We start from the raw sequence: 12,841 nt of genomic DNA, 5'->3' as shown, positions 1-12,841 counted from the left end.
TCGAGGAACTAGAGGTAGTAGTCTGTAAAAGGTAGCAGGAGAGCTTGATTTCTGCTCCTTACCACATATTCGTACTGTCAGTAAGTACAACTATCAGCTGCTGTTTCTTTTGCCAGCGTTATCTGAGTGTCTAAGGACTTAATGGGAAGCTTAGCATTACATATCAGTTAGGAAGTGGTTGCATTAAACCTGTATTATTAAAGTGATTACTTCATTTTGCTCTTGTTCTGTGAAGAGTTCAGAACTTTTTTGATCCCTACCTGGACCTGCAGTGTATTCCCACAGCTATCAAACTACCAATTAATCGTGATGAAAAGACCTTTGCAGCTCTAGTTCTGTTCTGATGGTTTCCATTTCCTGAGATGATCAGGGCTGCACTCTTTGGCCTGTCTGTTTCTCATCACAGTTTTCCCTTCTCTTTTTGCATCCAGTGAGGTCACGGAGTCTTCTAATTTATGAAGAGCCTCACCAACTGGAGGAGTCGTCAGGCCCGATCTCATCTGCAGATCGAAATGACAGGCATGCAGACATCCCCAAGTATGCAGCGCTAGCTCTGGAAGCTGTGCCAATGATGCAGAGGGATGATATCATGGAGTTCACAATAGCCAATGAGACACGGCTAGAGAAATCAGTGCTGCTGGGCCTACAGCAGCACAGGTGAGTGCATGTGGACTCCTTGTGAGCGAAACAGGTGTTTGAAGTCTCTGTTGTGGAGGCCATTGGTAAGATTGTGCTGTTCTGGGCACTGTGCAACTTAAAGTTGGTCTCTGTCTGAGGAGCTTATAGGCAAAGATACTGTCACCCTCTTTTGGAGAAGTGGTTGCAGTAATACTCTAACGAAGCTACTGAACTCAGTGCTGGCCCCTGTAAGCCTGTTAGTTTTGCCTCCTCCACTTCTTTAAGCACTTATGTGCATGTCCCCTAAGGGAGGAAGTTTTTGCCATTTGGGTGGAAGTGTGAGGCTGTGACTCACGGGGCTTTGTAAGAAGTTAGGGTGTGAAGAGCTTAAACTTCCCACAGCAGCAATCTTACTAATGCATGCTGTGGAAAGTTAGCAGGATTTGACTTAGAACAAACCTGTCAGGTTATTTGAACTGCTTAACATGGAATTCTTTCATAACTTATTTTTTTATATCATGAGTTTATATTTGGGTCCTCTGCAAAGAAAGGTTCACTGGTTAAATAAGATGGGTGCAGTTTTTCTTCCACTGAACCGTTGCTTGTCCTGCCACTGTTCTGTTGCCTCAGGTCTTGGTCTCTGCTAACAAGCAGTAGCAAACACACTGAACTATTGGACTGTGTTTAGAAGAATGCTTTTCAGAGGTCTGAGTTGAGCAATGTCACTCCAAGTGTGCTTTCTGAACACTTGTATCAGAGTTATACCAGGGCCAAAGAGATGACTAATTCAGTGTGTTATCGTACTCCAACTGACAAGTGCCTGTTAAAATACTGAGTGCCTTTTTTTTGCATTAGCCAATTTGAACAGGATGTGCACTTTTAAATATGACTGTTAGTGTTAACCTTTGTTGTTGCTTTTTTTCCCCTACAGAGTCAACTCTGAAATAGAAGGAAACAAAACACTGAAGATAATTGAAATAGATAGAAGAGTCAATGCCACCTCTTAAAAATAAAAAGGCCTTTTTTCTTGACTTCCCTCTTTCCCAAATATTTTCAACCAAAGTCCCCCTGACTTGTCATCCTCAGTGAACCAAAGCACAAAAGAGGGAGTTGACCAAATTCTGCATTGACTGGTGAGACTGTGACTGCAGATGGAATCTCTTGTCTTGTGACTCCTTTCTTTACTTCACACAATCCCTGTATTTGCTTTTATTTCTTTCCTGTCTGGTAATACAAGGGCAGGGTTGAATTATGATTGCAGATGATACCAGCAGTGTGCTGATGATTGATCTCTATACGTGTATCAGTGCTTGCATATATACATCATCATCTGTGCGTAAAGTCATTGGGTAGAAGAGTGGAATATGCAAAACTTATGGGAGCAAGTGGCTGATGGGTTTCTTGGGAGAAGGTAACTAAGAGAATAGCAGAGGCAGCATGATGCTGCTCAAGCTTTAGTCATCGGTCTGTAGCATTTGAGCCTTCTTGGGAGGAATGAGAAGCATATGCTTCATCTGCCTTTGAAAGCACAAGAATGGGCCTCAGTACTATTTTGTTAACAACACAGGCAGGAGACGTATGGACAATGACAGTGCTGAATCATCCTCCCCTACATCTTTCTCTCTTCTCCTCACCAGTGCCTATGCCATTTAGTGAAACAGGTTTCTCTTTGCATTGGAAGCAAATGTGGTAGGTGTCCCTACCACTTCTACCCCTATGGAATTCAAGCAAAGATCCATCACTGTCTTGTCACACTGTCACACAAATGGAGTAATCTAACAGATTCTGTTTAGAAAGCAGTTTTTGTTAACTTCAGGCAGTGTTTTGGGTGGATGTTCCTTAGTCTGCTTAAGGCTAATCTGTTTAGTTCAGATCAATTCCTTCCCAACAAACTAAATCAATGTTAAGTCTTAAACCAGAAGTGCCTCCTGGGAGGACCATATGGATTTTATTTATTGGCTTCTAGTTGCATTGATGGAGTTTCTCGTGTAGACCAAGTCTTGTGTTTCCTTTTCCTTTTCCATTTTTTCCCCCCATCTTCCTGTTACTGTTGTAAATAGTATTTATTAGCTTTGCAAGATTTTGTTCAAGGAGTTATATTGGATTAACCTTCCCTAACCCTGCAAGTGATCTTGGTAAGCTCTGAAATTGGACATAGAAATATCACGGAGCATTCCCTCCCTCTAAGCTTGAATTGCCCTAAAATAGTCATAGGCCTCCTCTTCTTCATGTGTCCTTTTCCAGAGATGAGAGCTTAGACCAACTGTTTAACCAAATAAGGTGCATGCAATTCAGGCCTGGAGGTGGTTAGTTGCTGTATTAACATATGACAAGGCAGTCTCTGACCTGAAGAGTTGGTATGTAGGCAGCAAAGCAAAAAAAGAATGAGGCAGGCACGTAGATGGGTGAAGTGACTGGCCCGAAGTGTAGTGGAAAAACTAAGAACCACATTCAAATCTGATCCTAGTTCAGTTCCATCCAGCACTTTGCCTTGTTTCCTTCCTCTCCCATGCAGCTGTCACTTAAGACTTGTCCTTCTATTAGTACCCTACTCATGCCTTTGCCTGAGTTGTGCTTCTTTGAATTGGTCTTTGGATCGGCACAGCCAATTCTAGCCCATGATATGAGCAGGAATTGCTCTTATCGCTGCAGAATGGCCCTCATACTTCATTGAGGATGACTTTAATGTGAAAATCTTAATTCAGCTAACTAGCTATTTTACAGTTTAACGTAAGTCAATTAAAAAAAAAAAAGAAACAAGAAAACAAGTTTGTAGCTTTTTCTTACCCCTCATGATAAACAAAGGAAAAACTAACTTAGCCTCACAAGTTATGTTTTACTATGTACAGTAGATATTTCCTGCTAGTATTCTATTTTGTAAATTATTGGATTTGTATTCTATCGTAGCAGCTGCCATGCCTGCTCCTTTCTTGTTCTTCATTGTTTTTAGACCTTCTTTCTTTGGTGTCCTACTTGCTACCAGCTCTTAGGCCTAGCTCAAAACTCAATGAAAGAAATGGAAGCAATGTGGTGGATAACAAAGGGCTTTGGTTTGCCTCCCGTCCTCTGCCCCCCCACCACAATGAGAGTGAAATGTATGCCTGACTCCATGAGCTCATAGTGAGTGCTGGTGTACAGATGTACTTTTTACTTTATGCCCTGTTCATCTGTGCAAGTGCCTTTTTACTAATTTACCTTTGGTAGGAATGAGAGAAGATTGCCTTTGTTAGACCATTTTGTAAAAAATTCCTTTTTGGTGTGGATCAATGAACCTTTAAGGCTTCTTTCCCTTCACAACGATCCTGTTTGGTCCTCTGCATCATCCCAGTATCACGCAATGGCTTTTGGATGTTTTTATGAAGCAATGATACAAGGCTTCACCTGAATAGCAGACACAACTAGTGGGTATCACTGATGGTGCCACAAGGGATGGGTTCATATTTCAGCCACATGAGGTCAGTAAAGAGTCATAGAATCATAGAATGGTTTGGGTTGGAAGGGAGCTTTTAAGATCATGTTGTTCCAACCCCCTGCTATAGGCAGGGACACCTCCCTCTAGACCAGGTTGCTCAAAGCCCCATCCATCCTGGCCTTGAATGCTTCCAGAGAGTGGGTATTCACATCATCAGAAGGCAGCCTTTGCCAGTGTCTCGGCACCCCCACAGAGGTGTCAGGAGAAAGCTGGGACTGATCGTTCAGCTATGATGGCAAGGTCATAGCTTAGAACATTCCTTTAGTGATCTTTTTGTTTCAGAGCACCCATGGTTTGCCACCTCTGAATGAAACTGAACACTTAAGGCTTCTGCAAAGGGGACATCAAATTGTCAAGCACAACACTGCTTTTAATTGGGTTGCAGTTTGCACTGTGCATGAACAGAAGGCCAAACTGCCTGAGCTTGTGCCCACTGCCAGCTAAATGGATCACCTCCCATTGCAGATACTGCTGACTTCATTGTATTGAAATCAAAATTGAATTTTTTCCCAATACTTCAAAGAGACAATTTTGCAATACCCAAGTAACCTCCTTCTCTGTGACCTCCTGCAGCGATCCCTATTGATGCTTTGCCTTCTTATTTGCTTAATATGGACCTATCCATTCAAATCTTATCGGGAGATAATCATGTTTTCATCTGAAACATTTAAAATTGGTCATATTCAGGGTCAGACCCTGCTGAACTAATTCATCTGAACCAGTCTGGCAACACTGATTTTAACTGTTGAATAATTTCTTTCTCTAATCCTCACCTGTCTCATCCTTTAAATAATTTTTAAGTACTCTTGGGAATCCCTTGAGCTAGCACACACTTTGTTTGTGGATTTTATTATTAAATAGTATTTCTTTATAGTAAGGAAATCCTTTGCTTTTCTTTGGTATGTTTGTGACCATTTTTTTTAGGGGCCTTAGTTGAACAGATTTCTCTTTGAGACAGTAGGAGCCAAGTATCTCCCACCATCACCCTTGCATGGGTTGCTATATGGCAAGGACCTGCTGCCCCTGGGGTGAGCAATGGCCGGGGAGGCCGAGGGCACCCAAGGGCTGGCCCACTGGGATCCAAGGGGAAATGCTGTTGCAGAGGAAGCTGTATGTGCTAAGGACACTGGTAAGAAGCAATAAGGGGTGTTCAGGGAGGGAAGATGCCAGTACGTATAATGATTTCAGCCATATTAGTTGAGTCTGTAGCCTAATAGTATGACTTTTGCTGTGGTCAGTGACATGGGATGACATGTGTATGGACAGGGCAGGCAGAGGCTTTGTGCTACCTGTTATCCACTTCCATTAGGGGACTTAAGCAGTCCTTGGAGTCTTTAGCTGCAACTTTGTGCTGTTTGACAGCGTGGTTCTATGCTAGTAAACTTCACTTTTGGCCCATAGTGTTAAAGCATGCCTAGATCTGTCAGTTCTTTGCTTCTAGGGAGATAAGCTATGAAGGAATTAGGGCATTATTTTATATATATATATATATATATATACACATATATATTTAAGAAGTATTAGGCACAGGGCACGTGACAGTTCTAACCTTGTTACCTCTGTGTAGATAATGTTGGTGTTGGGTTTTTTGTTTTGTTGTTTGATTTACCAGGCTATTTATAGTTCTTTGCTGCATTTCTTTTACTTCCTTCTCCCCATTCAGTGTTTTCCAGCAGCACGGACTGATATTGGATTAGACTGAGGTTCTGAGGCCAGCTTCTGGCTGATGCAGCACAGCTTCTCACTCACTGTTTACAGGCGCTGCAGGTTGATCCATGATGGCAGGAGACCTCTTCCATAGCCCTCTGTGTAATGGTGTGTCCCAATGCAAGCTTACTCCTGATTCCTTTAATGTAGAGCTGAGAAAAATCCCAAAACTTTCCTTTTCCTGCTGAAATCCCCATCTCTGCCCCCATCAGCAGAGAGCTCTGTCTGGTGCATTTAGAATGTGGGTCAAGTAAATGAATGATACTAATTGCTATGTTGGGAGGGATTTCCTCTGAGTATTTGGGCTCTAGATTCTAGCTTATGGCAAGAGGCCATTGTACAAAACTCGTGCAGCTAAGAACAGAAGTATACAGAGTATTTTTATACTTGGGTGACTAAAATATTTCTTTCTCAAGTCACTAATTAGAAAGGGAACATTTTGTATTTTGAAGGTGAAGTAGTAGGTCAGTTCTTTTAACTACGAAAGTGATGGTAGCCTATATAAGTAACATTGTGCTATGGTGCCACTGCTTTGCACTGTAGTATTGAGGGTAAACAGCTTTGGGGGTTGTAGAGGTGCCTGAACTGGCTCATGTGCTAAAGGCTTTATAAATAAGAGGTTAGGATTCAGTCAATGGGCCAGGACTGTATACTGTTCTTACAGTCTACAAATCAACAGTGGGCATCAAGTTTGTGATCCCAATTAACACTGCATTGCTAAGATCAGCGTCCATTGGAGACTGCAGGATTTAGAGGGGAATTGCCATCTGTTTTTGTGGTTATCTTATCAGGCCTGAATTGACTTTGTATATAGAAAGGATTGCATCTTGCAAAAAAACCTCATTTGTGATGCAGAAATAGTTTGGGTATTACTGTAAGTTATTGTGTACTGGTGGTCTCTGCTCTTCCCTAAAGCTCTTCCCCATGCTTATCCCCAGGAGCTGGAACTGTATAGGTAAGAACAAAACATGGGAAAGCTGGACTTCCTAGAGAAACATCCTAGTTCCTAATTCCTTAAATCAGTAATGATAGTCTTTTCCATTAGTTCCCAACTTGATTTCTCTTTACTTTTCCCCTTGGTCTTCAATGAGGTGTAGTCCCGTTTATGTCAAATGAATGCATACCTGACCATTACTGTGTATGCCGCCTTCCCTTCCAACCTTTCAAATAAGTGTCCTTCTATAAAGGCATCTACCGGAGCACCTCAGTCACATTCCTCTTGGTGCAGCAGAAAGCCCAGGTGCTTCTCTCTTGCCGCCCACATTCCACACTGTGAGTAAATATAAATCTGTCGTGTGGATCGCTGTATGATTTCTGTCCTATTAACAAATGTCAACAGAGAGCTGTTAAACTGTGTCCTTTAGTGTGTGTGTAGATTGGCAGATCTGTAGGGCAACCATGGCGTGGTACAAAAAACAAACCCCAATATTGCTGTATCTGGTCTTCAGATATCAGTTTTGTGGTGCAGAATTATGTTTTCAGATGCTTTCTTCTTAATGTTATACATTTGATATAATAGTGTAATAATATGTTATACATTTAAAAATGGCCTTAAAAAAAAGGGAGGATGGAGAGTTGTGAGGACCCATGGAGGACTTGGCATACCACTGCCTGCAGCACCATGGCCTCTGCAAGGGCTGTGCCGCAGTATGAGCACATTGCAGCTCCAGTGAGGTTTTGCTGGGCCTTCTGAAGGGCAGGTTACCTGATATTACTCTTTGGAGAGGAACAGAGGCCAAACTCATTGCCTGGGGCCATGAGAAACAAGACCCTGTGACTCTGAGTCATTCTGCCTATGACACCCTGAAAGAGTTTCAGCTGATCATTTCCTTTCCCTCTGTACGCGTGGATACTGTATGAGTTTGTGCAAACTCTTAAACAGAACTATCTTAGATAAAAGAACGGTGATACTAGTGCAGCAGCATCTCCCAAATTCCTTGATAAACTGTGTTGTAGCCTTTCCTGGCCACAGAAATCTCCATGCTTTTGCCAGAAGCCCATTTCATTCTGTGTATGTGTGCTCGATGGCCTCTCCGTCACTGTCACCTGGGTGCATTCCCACCTGACTATTCACCTGCTACCATGTCCATTGGGTATAAAGAAGTTGCTGCCTTTTCCTTTTCAACTGTCGACTTGGTTCTACAAGAGAACAGATTACCTGCCTTTGTAGCCTAAACATGTATGTACGTAGCTAAGTATGTTATGCTTTTCATTTCTTTCAAATAAATATTTTCTGTAGAAAAAGCGGGTATAACTTGTTTTGCTTTGCTGTGGTTGGGAGCAATGGGATCATACCAGCCATCTGCATCTCCAGGGAGCTTGGCAATGGACGGCCCAGTGAAGAGCTGCAGTCACGGAATCATAGGGACCATACAATAACTTGGGTTGGAAGGGACCTTAATGACCATCCAGTTCCATCCCCAGATGCTTGATCAGGTTTTGGGCCAGAAGGTTAAAGTAGCACAGGGATACAAAGAGAGGCATAAAAGAGCTCCTCACCCTGCAGCACCACCTTTTAACCCAAGGACTACTTTTGCTACCCACCACCTCACACAACACTGCACAACAGTAGCTCTGAGCAGGCACAGATCCTTTACAAGAGCATCACCCCCAGCCCTCCATCTCAGCTGCTTTGATTCTGCATCTGCACAAAGGAGGTGGGAGCAGAAGGGCTTTGCTTTCTCCCTGAAGTTCTGCATCCCACTCCCTCCCTCTATTCTCATCCTTCTGGAGGCTGCAGCCTTTCAGCTCTGAATGCCCCTAGCTTTCTAAGCAGAGAATTCCACTTGCCAGAGCTATCGATCTAGGGCACTTATTAGCAGCATCCAGCCACGTGTAACATTTGTACATGGAAATCGTTAGACTGTGACTGATGGGCGAAGTTACCCGCAGCTTAGTTTTAGCTGAGCTCAGTTCCTTAGAGGATACAAAATACCAGCTGGTGATTAATAGTCCTCAACCCTTAAAGCCTCGTGCGGTGGGTGGCACTGCAGGGAGTCTGTGATTAAAAACAAAACCCACACATACAGAGGACAAATGCTGGGTGATGAGCTGTTTAGAGCGCTACCTATCGCCCCTGGGTACATGCTGTTCTTTGGAAAGTGCACTGCTGTGGAGCTCCAGGTAGAATGCTGATGCTCTCCCTTGGGCTGATTCCCATTGCGAGACAGGAGAAAGGATGTGATGTGGCTCGAAAATGCCTTTCCCAGCATGGGTTGGGTAGGAAGTCTTCACCTTCCTCTCTTGTATAAGCCTCAACAAGGATTTCAGTGGCTCTGCAGCCGTTTTGTAGTGGGTCCATCACCAGTGCTCTCTCTTCTTGTTAATTTGCTTATGGACCTCATTAGATGGGAGCTTAGAATCATTAAGGTTGGAAAAGACCTCTAAGATCATCCTGTCCAACCCCAGCCCACCCCCACCATGCCCACTGACCACATCTCTCAGTACCACACAGTTCTTGATACCTCCAGGGCATGGTGACTCCACCACCTCCCTGGGCAGTTTAGGAGCAATGAGCAGAAGCTCACACCTTTGACATAACTAAAACCATTCTGCAGCAGCGACACAGAGAGGCACTGGGTATGGAGTGAGAAAATGGGCACCTGGATTGAGCCCTGCACTAGGCACAATGATGAGCTCAGCCAGCTCCTCTCTGCTTCACTTTCCTGGTTGTGAAATGAGTCAAGGGTGGCTCTCTACTCAGTAGAAAGGTAGACCAAAGGAAGAGGAGCTAAAGGAGACAGTAGTAAGAAACAAAAGCACATTTCACTCCAAGTGAGATGGACAGTGTTTGCGTTCTTTGTTTCCCTCCACTCTGTGCTTCAAAAAGTTGAAGTGATATTAAGTCATTTTTACCTGAGCTCTATCTGTTGCTGCAAAACCACTTTTTCTGTATATCACCAGTGAGGAAGAAAAGGGACGTCCTGGCCCTTATCTCTGCTGTGGCACAACTGAAGCAAAACCAATTGCTGCAGGGCAATCCCATGTTTGCTGGGTCGCCTCACCTCTATTTGCTGCAGTGGTGCTTGGGTTTGGGTTGGCTCCTTGCTGAGCCTGTGGGGATGCCTGAGCTGAGCTGTGGGGTTGGTGCAGGGCAGCACCCACGCCAGGATCAGTCCCTGTGACACAGCTGAACACCTTAGCAACGGGAACAGGGACTATTTCTGGCTGTGGCAGCCTACGTGCAAAATGGGAGCAATGCTGTGGGAAAAAAATAGCTGAAAATTGCTTTAAAAAACAACAAAAAAAGTTGAACCTAGCAGAAAGCAGCTCACAGGTTGCTATCCAGAGTCAGCACTGCTGAACTGCTCTGCCCATGGGAGCCCAGCACTCTGAGCGAGTGCATTTGTCCCTCCCTTCCCTCCCCACTCCATTTCCATACATTCACCTCTGTGCCATTAGGATGGATCTTTCAGTCTTCCTATCCTGAGCAAAACCCAGGGCAGCACACAGCGTAGCACACCGGGGTGCTCACAATGGGATTTAGCAGATGTGAGCAATGGTGCAAGCCTCCTTCAGAGTGCCAAAGTCCCTCCTATCTCATCATTTCCCTCTCTGTCCCAACCACACACCTGCTGCCATTGCTGCTGGTATTCTGTGGTTGTGCTCACTTCCCCCCATGGTTTAGTGCTCCAGGGCTGCAGACACATCTGTGAGCAAACCAGAGGGGGGTTCTGCTATTGGTGCCTTTCCAGAGCCCCTGGATGACAGCTCTGCCACAGGCGTAATTGAGCAAGCAGGGCTTTCCCTCGTTGGCCTCAGATTCCCCTGTAATTGCTCATATTCAGGAAAAGGTATAGGAAGGAAACAGCTTTAGCGTTTTCGTGCTGCAAATGAGTCATGCAGATTGCAGCAGTCGGAGGAAAGCCAGGTAATCCCGGAGCACGGTGTAATTGCAGTCATGTGGGCAAAACTGCTGCTGACAAGCAGGAGCCGCAGCGTGGTTTCTGCTGGGGAGGGAGCATGTGGGTGTGGAAATCCACAAGTGCTGTTGGATCTGGGGGTTCCTGGGGCACAGCCTACAGAGCTCCCTCCCACGGACCAGTGGCAGGCGGGCTGTGTGGTGGTGGATATGCCAAACTGATTTGGCATTACAGTATTTTTGTTCATGCCATTGCATGGCAGGCCAGGTTAGATGCGGCTCTGGGCAGCCTGGTCTGGTGGTTGGTGACCCTGCACATAGCAGGGGGGGTGAAACTGGGTGATCATCGTGGTCCTTTTCAACCCAAGCCATTCTATGATTGTAGGACTGGATTCTATGATTCTAGGACTGGCATCTGTTGGCTGGTGGTGCTCATCTGGAGGCTTCAGAGCGGGTGGAGGAGGCAGGGATGGGCTCACAGAGCTCCCGGCTGCCTGCAGATCTCTGCATGCAGCTCAGAGTGCATTCTACATCTTCTTTAACAGTTCTGCCTTCAGTTTTGCTTCTCCTAAGCCACATTTCACATTGCTTAACTGTGCTTTCCTCCTTAGTAACTGATAGTATTCAGAGGGGGAAGAAAATGTATGGACAGACAGGCTGAAGCGTGTGCAGATCGATCATACATGTCCATGAGTACAACATTGTTTGGAAAGCCATAGCACAAAGGTACACATCGTCACTCTCCTTTATTACCAATGGGACAGGATGATGTTGGCAGGGCAGCATGGAGAAGCTGTCATTGCCGGAGGTGAAGCAGAAGGTGTGTGTACGCATGGAATTATTCACGTTGGAAAAGACCACTAAGATCACCCAGTCCAACTACCAGCCCACCCCCACCATGCCCACTAGCCGTGTTGCTCGGCACCGGATGCTCATCAGAAGGAAATGCATCCCAAATATCCCCACGGGATGCCCATTGCCACCAAGAGAAGCAACCCTATAAGACAAAACGATAAGGGAAATGCAGCAATAAATGCCCCTATAAGATGACTTGATAAGAGAAACGACCCTATAGGGTGAATTGATAAGAAAAATGATCCTATAAGATGAGCTGATAGGGGAAACACACCGATAAATGCCCATATAAGGTGAATTGATAAGTGGCCCTATAAGATGAATTGATAAGAGAAAGACCCTAGAAGATGAACTGATAAGGGAAACACACCAATAAATGCCCCTATAAGATGAGTTGATAATAGAAGTGACCCTATAAGATGAGTTGATAAGGGAAATGCACCAATAAATGCCCATATAAGATGAACTGATAAGGGAAACGACCCTATAAGATGAATTGATAAGGGAAACACACCAATAAATGCCCCTATAAGATGAGTTGGTGAGAGAAGTGACCCTATAAGATGAACTGATAAGAGAAACAACCCGGGTTACGCCACACAGCGGCACACGACGATGCTGCCCGTTCCGATTCCAAGCTCTGCACCGTTCTGATGGGGGTCTCGAGGGGCGTGACCGGGCGTGGCGGCGGGGGAGTGTCCGGGAGCGGAGAAGCAATTGGATGAAGGCATAGGGGGGGTGTGGAGGGGGCGAGGCCGGCCGGGAGTTTCCCACAATGCCCCTCTGCAGTGCGGCCGCCGATGGATGCTGCGCGGCTGCGCTGCCATTTGCAGCCGCCGCGGCTCGCAGCGCGTCCCGGGGCCCCGGCAGCGGTCGTCCCCCGGTCCCCGACGGCCCCCAGCGCCTGCAGCCGCCGGCCACCCCCCGCCTGCCCCCTCCTTCTCCTTCGCGGCCCCTCTGCCCCGCCGCAATGAACCCCCCCGCCGCGACCGGCGGGGAGGAGACGGGGGCGGCGGGCGGCGGCTGTCGGGGGGCCGAGGGCGGCGGGGAGGCGGCGGGTGCCGCCGGGGTCCCGGAGGAACCGGGGCTGGTGGCGGCGGAGGAGTCGCTGGAGGAGAAGCTGCGGAATCTCACCTTCAGGAAGCAGGTGTCCTACAGGTGGGTGCCTCCCGCTCGGGAACGGGGCGGGAGTCGGAGCCCGAGGGCTGCGGGGAAACCCTCGTCTTCGCCCCAAAGCAGAAAGAGGCTCCTGGGCTCTGCAGCGTGTCGAACGGGCGGTCCCGCGGCTGCCGTCGGGCTCCGAGTTACTCAGAGGGAGTCAGGAATCC

The 12,841-nt window shown here is 46.3% G+C and overlaps 2 protein-coding genes across 6 annotated transcripts in view; both read left to right on the top strand.

Annotated features, from left to right (window-relative positions):
• Window positions 1-8,041, top strand: part of CREB3L2 (cAMP responsive element binding protein 3 like 2) — a 74,462-nt gene extending 66,421 nt beyond the window's left edge. For all 4 annotated transcript variants that reach the window (XM_015866650.2, XM_015866641.2, XM_085521412.1 and 1 more), the window contains 2 exons: window positions 432-657; window positions 1,550-8,041. In XM_015866650.2, coding sequence (XP_015722136.2) covers window positions 432-657; window positions 1,550-1,625 — 302 coding nt within the window. In that variant the 3' untranslated portion in view covers window positions 1,626-8,041. The remainder of the gene's footprint in view (window positions 1-431; window positions 658-1,549) is intronic.
• Window positions 8,042-12,288: 4,247 nt separating this feature from the next.
• DGKI (diacylglycerol kinase iota) overlaps window positions 12,289-12,841 on the top strand; it is a 215,363-nt gene continuing 214,810 nt past the window's right edge. For both annotated transcript variants that reach the window (XM_015866633.3, XM_032445594.2), the window contains exon 1: window positions 12,289-12,671. In XM_015866633.3, coding sequence (XP_015722119.3) covers window positions 12,289-12,671 — 383 coding nt within the window. The remainder of the gene's footprint in view (window positions 12,672-12,841) is intronic.

The sequence above is a fragment of the Coturnix japonica genome, chromosome 1, assembly GCF_054131305.1.
Source record: "Coturnix japonica strain WE chromosome 1, WE-NBRP24, whole genome shotgun sequence".
NCBI lineage: Eukaryota > Metazoa > Chordata > Aves > Galliformes > Phasianidae > Coturnix > Coturnix japonica.
Note: the sequence above shows the minus strand (reverse complement) of the source record. Positions and strands in the feature narration are given on the sequence as shown.